Source organism: Chaetura pelagica, unplaced genomic scaffold (assembly GCF_000747805.2).
Source record: "Chaetura pelagica isolate M959 unplaced genomic scaffold, ChaPel_1.0 scaffold189, whole genome shotgun sequence".
NCBI lineage: Eukaryota > Metazoa > Chordata > Aves > Apodiformes > Apodidae > Chaetura > Chaetura pelagica.
Genome location: NW_009970716.1, coordinates 4,218,406 through 4,227,832, shown reverse-complemented (window position 1 = coordinate 4,227,832; position 9,427 = coordinate 4,218,406). Strand labels below are relative to the sequence as shown.

The following is a 9,427-nucleotide window of genomic DNA, read 5'->3' as shown; positions in this document are numbered from 1 at the left end:
GCCGAGTGTCGGTGGGAGAGCTCGGAGCGGGGTTTGGAGGCACCGTATACTCCGCTCCTGAAGTTTTATGCCTATAAATAACACGTCTGAAAGGCGGGGGGGGGCGGGGGAAGCGCCTTTTTTTGCGTGGTGCCGGAGCATTTGGGCACGGGATACACGGGGGTCGCGGGCGTGGGAACGGGTTGTCTTGGAGCGCAGGGGAAGGTTTCCTCGGGGGGTGTTTTGTGGAGCTCTCCCGGGGAGGCTGACTAATGAGAGTTCCCGGTGGATGCCATAGCACAGGGAAAGCAGGTCTGTGCCGGCTGAGGCTACGGCAAATGTCATCCTTTGATCCCCGTCGTACTCTGCTTCCAAGGAAGCGTGATCTGAAACCTGCAATATTAGCTCAATGCAGTCGGGATCTCATACTCGGTATCTGAGCTAATTAAGCATCCTACTACTTAAAGTCTATTTTTAAAACGACCCTTTGGTAGGATGAAGTTGCATACATTCAGGAGGTGTCATTCCCACCTGTAAGATATAACTTGCTGAGGTATATTCCCTCCTGAGGCACGGAAATAATAAATTAAGCACTCACACCTCTGACATTTCTCTTCTGTAAAATGATCCTACGGTATTCACAATTCTCTCTTCACACCACCACCCACCACCTCCCTCCCCAGCACTTGTAATTCAACAACACTGCCACCTTTTATGCAAACGTCAGAGATCTGAAAATCATGCCTGAAATGACACAATAGTTTGAATTTTGAAGTGAAAATTGTCTTGGCACCGATACTTACGTGAGTATGAGAAATAGCACTCGCAAACAAAAAAAGTGGGCATAACGCTGCCTTGAAGAATTCCCACACCTCCAGGTCATCCGAGTTGCTCTCAGCACGGGGAAACTCTCCGCTCTCACATCCAACGTCCCTGTTTGTTTGAAAAGATGTAATTCTTGAAGCTGAAAAAGCTTGCAGTTTATTATTGGAATCTAAGCAAGGGCGTATAATTGGTGATAATCGGAGGGGGGGGAAGGTTACTTGGCTCTGAAAGAAAGTCGGTAGGAATTTTTAGAAGATACGTTACTCATTACAAATGGATTTCTGCCAGCATTGCCTTAACTGTGGGGCTACTGATGCCTCCCTATTTGATATGGATGGCATTTATCATCAGGGTAGCTTGATATGTTAGCTAAATATTTGCTAAAATAGAATTAAAAAACAAACCCCGAACCACTAAATCCATTCTAAAAGTTGGGGTTTGAAGCCATGTGTATATCCATTTGTAGGATTTTACCCTTGTATTGTTATTTCAGAATTTCAGCTTAAAAAAAAAAACAACGCAATAAGAGAAAGAAAATAATTTGGTTGGTTTAGGATTAATTACATTAGTTTCTTTGTAGGTTCATATGATCACAATGATTAACACTTCTCAAGTGCAAAATCTTATCTGCAAAATTGCTCCCACTTTCAGAAATGGTATTATTGGACAAAGATTTCAGTATGGTGACTGATTTTGATTACCAATGTGAGGCATTTCTATCAACATTTAGGAACTCTACATGATGAGAAACACCCATGACTATTTATCAATGATATCACTGACATAGAAGAATTACTGACTGCATGTGACATTAAAAGAAGATTATATGGGTAAACAAGAAAAAGTAGCCTACAATGGGATTTAGATGTCATCTGGCAAAGTCATTAGAAATAAAAATGCTGTTTTCACAATGCCTGGATGAGTTCACAGTACAAGGGTTCTGGAAAAAAATAGTGTTAAATTCTTCCAACTTAGTAAACTATCTAGCATATTTAAGCCCCAATCCACAATGTATATTTGTGTGACTAAGGTCTTTCTTGTTAAATTTCAGCATATCAATATACTTTATACCCTTTCTTCTTGATGCTGAGCAGTCCTGAAAGGGGCTTCAAATCCCCGAACTCCCAGTAGTAGAAGTGAATACTACCCCAGCTGTGCCTGTATATCTGAAATGTGGTGCCAGAGAAGTTTAGAGATTAATCCTGCTAGCAGTCAGAAGAAAACTATCTACAATTTCAAAGTGTACAATCTTAAAAATACTTTTCTTGAATTATATCAGTTTAATAAGCGTATATTGGAGAACTCTGATGAATCCATGTTTCATCTGTTCTTTACAAACTTTTGTATAACTGAAATAAATTGCTGTTTTATTATGCAACTAGGAAAATAATTCTTTGTAAAATTTCTTAGAAATCCCTAAAAAGAACAATAACTGGTGACAGTGAGCATGGGTAATAGGAACATTTTACAGTCTAGAAGAAATTTTGTAGATAATTGAAACTATATTTTCCCCTAGTAGTTAACGGTATTGTTTTGTTCACATTGGTATCAATTAACAAATGTTCACATCACTGAAGATTATTAGATCTTTGAAAACAGCAAACTTGCTTAATTATTTTGAATATGTCTGTTTTCTCATTTTAGCAGATTTAAGCAGTCAGACATTTTAAATATGTATTTTGGCTAAGAGAGGTGGAAGAATTTGCTTTGAATGATTAATTGGTTTTCTCAAGGTATTTTTATCACTTCAAAGTGCAAAAGTAAGTTATATCCACCTGATTGTAATAAGTGCTTGTACTGTTATATGTAAAAATCTGGACTGTAGCAGCAATCAGTTAATGATAGTTTCTGTGCTTCTCAACAGTGTCTGTATAGATGCCTTCCAATAACACAGTTCTTACCAAGTACAACAGGTATAAACGGTTCTGTTATATGGAGCTGTGATGTCAGCTCTGTATAGGTTCAGAACATTCCTATGGTCCTCATTACTATTTCAAGTAGAATAGAGTTGCAGAGTTGGCTCTTTCAAGAAGTTACGCAATGTTATAAGGCAGTATTACAAGTCCTGGCTGAATACTGATGGCCTTAACTGGAGTTATGAATTTGTCTTGAAATCCTGTGAATTGGAGCATGCAGTCAAAACTGATAATAATGCTGAGCTCTTTTAGGTTTTGGGTGTGAATGTGCCTTTCAGCTTAGTGGTGTAGCAGAGACAAATGCCTGTAAGAGAGTTATATGCAAACACAGAAGGGTAGTTCTATTGAAGACAGGATGATAATACCTTTACGTAACATCTGAGTGTGTCTTGACATAGGTGGTGTCAGCCAGTCTTGCATTTAACACTTCACATGGTAAGGATGCTCCCTTTTCCATCCGTAACATCAACTGCACACTTCTCACTCTGTGCAGCACCTCTGCATACCTCCTGCATTCCAGCACAGGATTGCTTTTTACTGGATCTTGGCAAGTGATACTTTTTAGCCATTTTTTAGCCATTCAAAACATTTGTGTTGTATAAATAGAAACAATTGTGATGAGACCGCAAACAAGGTTTACTTTCACAGCCCTTTTTAGTACTGAAAGGTTCATGGTTTCTGTGCATGAAGTACCCATTTGTTAAAAATGCAAAAACAACTGTTTATAAAAAACCTAACCCATACAAGTTTTAGCATGATTAACAATCTAAAGTATGAAGTCCTATATATACCTGTAGAAATGTAAAATTAATATATTACTCTGATCGAAGATACTGCTGATACCACCACCACCTTAAAGCCTCCGTAGTACAAGCAGGGTATAAAACTAACCTGTACAGTTAGAACTTCACCAGCTTCCCCATAGACTGCCTGAATTAAATATCCTTGTCTAACACAACTGAATGAGTTTGAGTTGCCTTGAGTTATTATACAGCTTTCAATTTAGTCTAGTTTCCATTGACATGCATCATCCAGAATATTGTATTAATTTGAAAACCACTCAATTCTAATAAAGGACAAATGTTTGGTGCCGAATTTACATATTTTCTCATGATACATAAAGCAAAACTCTCACCTGCTGTTGGTTTTGTTGACTAGATAAGGATTATTGCTACAAATAATGATTACAGAAATGGGTCTTACTAATGTTTTTGTTGTAGGCTGGTTTGAAGGAAATACATGTATTTGTATGCATGTTGATACACATCTGGAGGAAAAAAGTTACGTGCATTTCTAGTTTAATGTCACTAAACATGAGGGTGAATAGCTTGTAACAGAGAAAAAATTATTATGTTTTAATTACAAAGCAACTGCCATATGTGATAAGAGAAAGCTATAACTTTTTGTTCTTTGCATATTCCAGGTGTGTTACATTATTCTTACCTGAAATTTAATTTTTTATTTTTTTTTTTCTTGAGAAAAATATAGTTGAGGAAACATACATGTGAAAAAACACTCAAAAACCATCCATTTTGACCAGCCCCAAAATAGCATATAGTGTCTCTACTTGGATGTATTACATGAAGATCTTTTTATGAAGCTGATTTTATATAATCTGGGTGGAATTCATTCCTTAGCTAAAGGAAAACACAGATGTTCAAGTATATGAAATTGCAAAGGAGGTGTTGCGTAGATGTGGAGACAAAAAACTCCAGGACTTTTTTTGTGCTAAGTGTTAGTTCTGGTTACCTAACTTTGTGCCTATTTATGGCTTTATGTGACGCACATCACTGTAGTGTTTAAGAGCTACAAACCAAGCTACACTTGGGGGGAAAAAAAAAAAAAGTTCAGTAGCTTAAAGATAAAGTTGAGCATCTCAGAGTTTTGGAGAGCAACATGGTTCAAGTACATGGGTTTGAGATGGGCCTTGATTTATGTCTTATTTCAGGGGACTCAGAGGTACCTAGAGTTCATGAGTTTCTAAAGAAGATTGCCATTTTCACTATTTCTGCCTCTGTGAAGTTTTCGCTTTCCTCCTGTGCCACAGAACAACTCTGGTTTTAGTTTGGTTGAGAAGAAAGCAAGATTTTACTCTCCTTGAGACTGTATGCCAAGTCTTGTTTGCGTAGGCTTTAACTTTCTTTGCAAAGCAGGGCAAGTAGTTCTCAAGCAGAACCAGTATGAGATTATTTTTTGCTGAGTAGATCCTCAATCCATTGTTTCTGTTAGAGGAAATTATGGTTTGGGGCTAGGATGGAGGCTGAATTGGCTGGAAGTTCATTCTGCTAGACAGATAAACTTGAGAAACTGTTGATAAACTGTAAAAGAACCGCCTTTCATGTCCGTCTGTTCTTTTTGTTGGTTCTTTGCTTATGTAACTTGGGGACTGGGCTAAGGACTTGCTCTATATGAACCTAATATTCAAGAAGTGTTGAGAACTTCTGCTTAATTTTTAACAACATTTTTCATTCAGTTACTCAAAAGGTAGGACGTGCATTTGGGGAACAAGATTAAGATAAGTGGTGTGGTATCTTGGCTTTTTTTTTTTTTTTTTTCTTCAATAAAACAGCAGGCTCTTTAGTTTCTTTGTTTTGTTCTTTCATCTTGATATTTGGAAACCATCAAATTGACCTGAAAACCAGTCATCTTCCTGCTAAGCAGCATCTGGAATTATCAGCTCCAAAAGTTTGGGTTAGGTATTTACCCTATCCACATAAAAACCAGCACTTAAATTTTTTTCACCATATGACCATTCTTTTTTAATTAAAAATAAAATTGCAATTGTATTTTAAAATAGTTTTTGTGTATGTTTCTATAGTGTGTACACATACACATATATGCAAATTATATAAAATACTATCAACTGTATTAAATGGTATATATGAATGTGTAAAACTCAAGCCATACTATCATAGACAATTTTCAAACTTGCTGTTCAGACCCCTTATGAGAACTGGGTATTTATGTTCAAGGGGCATCACCCAGGGTTGTAATTTTAGCGTTACTGAAGAACAGCCTAGGTTTTGTTAAATGTTATCATAAAAGCTCTACAAAGGAGTTTAGATTTTATGTAGAAGTAAACTCGTAAATGTTCAGTTTTATGCACCTGCAGCTCAGGTTTTATGACTGCTTTTCTTAGCATTGAAGAAATAATATAAAAGCAGAGCAGAACCTACAATTTCTTTTCTTCCTTTCTAACTTTGCAAATATTGCTTTACACCTTCAGAAGTACTTGCATGCTTGACTGGTTCCATATGTTGTAGTATGTGTGAATATATATATACACACATATAAGCATGCCTCTTTTTGTTAAACTAGAAACACAGAGCAGTCAGGATGTGCACAGGACACTGGAGTGTGCCCTGTTCTTGTGCAAAGTGGTTGTCCTTTCTGTGGCAGGCAAAGAGGAACTTGTGGCCCCTGTACATTTGACAGTTTCTAAGTACACTGAGGGACAAGCAAAAACTTGTGCAAATTCCATGTAATACTAGTTTGTCAAGTGATACGTTAGATCATGGACAGCAGCAGTATTGAATCAGATCCTTATTGTGAATTGTTTCCTGAGCCAGATGTGAGACCTTGCTTGAAAGGAAAGGCAGCAGCACGCAAACAGCAGTACAGTGCCTTGCCCCATGAGCACAGGGAGCCCTGCTCAAAGGAGTGGGGTCACCTCTCAGCTGAGCAACAGTCTGCTGTGCAGCAAACTACTGAGGATTTCCTAGGCTGCATTCCAAGGACACCATGTGTGTTCTGTGGTGGGATTTCTGTAAGAACAGTGTAGTACAAAGGGAACCTAATTTGGTACCCTATTTCTAAGCTTTTGCGGTGAAATAGCTCCTTTTAAGAAACTTACAGACAGGACTATGTAAGCATATCCATGTGTTCAGAGATCTGTAAACACGTAAGTGAAAATCCTACATTAGGCTTTTAAGTTTTGTTTGGAGAATTTTAAATATTTATTACAGAAATAAAACTTTAGATCAGAGAGTTAACTGAACTTTGGATACAAGATACGAGGGCAGTCCCTGAGCAGCAACTCTTTTTGTCTGCAACAAAATTTCTTTGAATTTTCATCTGCTGAAATAATATGTTGTGATAAGATATCCTTTCTGGCTGCAATAATAATATTTTAGTAATATTTAGCTGCCAGTAATTTAAGGTTTTAAAATGTGGTAGATACAAATATAATGTAGCTACAGATAGTTGCATGGAATACAGAGAAATCTGGCAGGTTTTAATACATGCAGTGGTGTTCAAGACAACTGCCTTATGCCCTTGCTGGAATTTCAATTAAAGAAGGATAATAACAGAATTAGATAACCCAATTTAATCATGGTTGTGCTAGTGCAACTCTACAATAACTCCACTATCCTGATGCTACTCTTTGACCTGGTCTTAAATGCCCTGTGTAAGCATCTGCTAATGTTCATTGTTAGAGACAGAATGCTGTGCTGGACAGACCTTATGCCTGGCCAACTACAGCCACTATTGTACAGTTCTTGGATCTAGGAGGAAAAAAAAAAAAAGTCGTCTTTACAGACTACATTTATCAGGTTGTTGCAAAATATACTTGCTGTTGCGAAGTGTCAGTCTTTGGGACTGATCGAATAGCTGAATATATCAGATTTCATATTGTCAGGGCCTGAAAAATAGTCTTGTACAACCCTCTTCTAGCATTTTCTCGGGGTGCTGCTGCAGTCTTCATATGGTAACATGTCTTCGATATGATTAAACACTCAAGTATGTTTATTAATAGAGTCTGTATTACTCCGCTAGCAATTGTGTACCTTTGCAGTCTCACATGTGCTTTATATATTTCTAGCTTTGTCCTACAGCTTTCTGTTTTCTGAATCAGGTATTGAAATGTAGTTATTATAGTGTGTGCATGATACATAGCAATGATGCTTGTAAAGTTATTATTTAGAATCTAATTAGTAATGTTTTACAAAACATTAAGATGAAATGAGAATTAATGACTAAGATCTCTATCTGGACAGCCTTAGTTTCAGCTCTCCAACCAAAGTGTTTGCTATTTGCGAGCCTTTCTGAAGCCTAGACCCTTTGATGTGGTCATATTACTAAAGAGCATTTGCATTTCTTACAAGCTACAGCACTTGATAGAAGTACAAAACAGACATTCAGAAGCATATAGAAGTTCAAAGTTTAAAATCATTGGCAAAGTAAATGGCTTGTGCAACCCCTCCAGAAACCCCTTTTAGCATAGTTGTTTCAATATATATTACCTGTTAGTTAGTATTGTTCATTCATGTTGTACAAGATTGATGCCTGACTGTGCAGTGTAGGAAGCAATGACATGCATTTTAGGGTATTTGTAACGGAATTCCAGACACTGCCTGAGCTTAGACTCAATGTTCATTCACAGACCATCTCACTGACAGGATTTTATGAAATTAAGATTACTTTTAAATGGTTGAGAACCGTTGAATGTGGGTTTAGATGAGCGGGGTTATCCATATTTGTAGAGTTATATACATCAGCTATTACGTAAAAGATAAACGAGAAGCAAATGCAGTAAGGTCAGACATAGTGAGCTAGACAAAGGAGCCCAGTACACTTTCTGTGACCGTGGCAGTTTTAGGTGCATGACAAAAGAGTAGGAGATCACATAAAGATTATATTGTTGTGTTGATAATCTGTGAGGTCCTTTGCTTCCATGAATTTGGCTAGTTGCTTTGCTAATTAGTCAATAATCTTGGTACTCAAAACAAAACTTTCCAAGGCTTGAGATAGATTATTGCCCAGTGAAATGCCTAATCCTGTTAACTTCTGTGGGAATTTTGTATGAAAATGGCCATGCATATTCAGCCAAAGAAGAGATCTCAAAAACCCGAAAGTGGAAATATATGTGGAGTACAGGTACCTAAAAGTAGATGTCCCTGAAAGAGTAACTTGATCCAAAACCGTCATTGTAATGATCCATTTTTATCTATCTGTATATAGAAGGAGAGGTTAGCTGTGAAGACCTAATTATCTGAATGTCCTTATTTCCATGGGGTTATTAAAATGGAACCATGCCAATAAATAAATAAGCAAATGACAGTGTTGGGTAATCTAAGGAGCCTAAGGTATGGAGTCTAATCTAAAGAAGTCCAGTGTGTCACCCAGGACTCTAAGGGTTATTTTATTACTTTTATTATTTTATTACTAAGAATTTTCCACATCTACATATGCCAGTATGACACATCTAGAGGATCTTGCTTTACTATCACAGTTAAACACAACATAAAACACATATGACTGCTTTATAAGTGGTTTTATTTTCTTAAAATTAAGGACTTGATCTTTACATATTTACTTATGCATTTAACTGTGAAGTTTAAGGCAGTGCTCTTGAAGCAAATCATCATATATTCCTCCTTTCTTTAGAAAACAGAGCTAAAAATGCAAATTACCTCCTTACACATCACCTGTTTTAATTATGAATTTTCTATTTTATACTTTCTATAATCAATTTTCTAAAATCATAGGGGAGACCTTATTTCCATGTTCCAGTACTTAAAGGGTGGCTACCAAGAAGATGGAGAAGACTCCCTGTTGGCAAGGAGTCACATGGAAAAGACATGGGGTAATGGGTACAGGTTGCTCCTGGGAAGATTCTAATTGGACACAAGGTAACTTTTTCACTGTGTGGACAATCAAACATTGGAATAGTCTCCCAAGGGAAGCGGTAGATTCCCCCACATTGG

The 9,427-nt window shown here is 37.2% G+C and overlaps 1 protein-coding gene across 1 annotated transcript in view; it reads left to right on the top strand.

The window, feature by feature from the left end:
* The first annotated feature begins 317 nt into the window (after nt 1-317).
* Nucleotides 318-9,427, top strand: part of NWD2 (NACHT and WD repeat domain containing 2) — a 46,583-nt gene continuing 37,473 nt past the window's right edge. The window contains exon 1 of the mRNA XM_010006157.1: nt 318-411. Coding sequence (XP_010004459.1) covers nt 318-411 — 94 coding nt within the window. The remainder of the gene's footprint in view (nt 412-9,427) is intronic.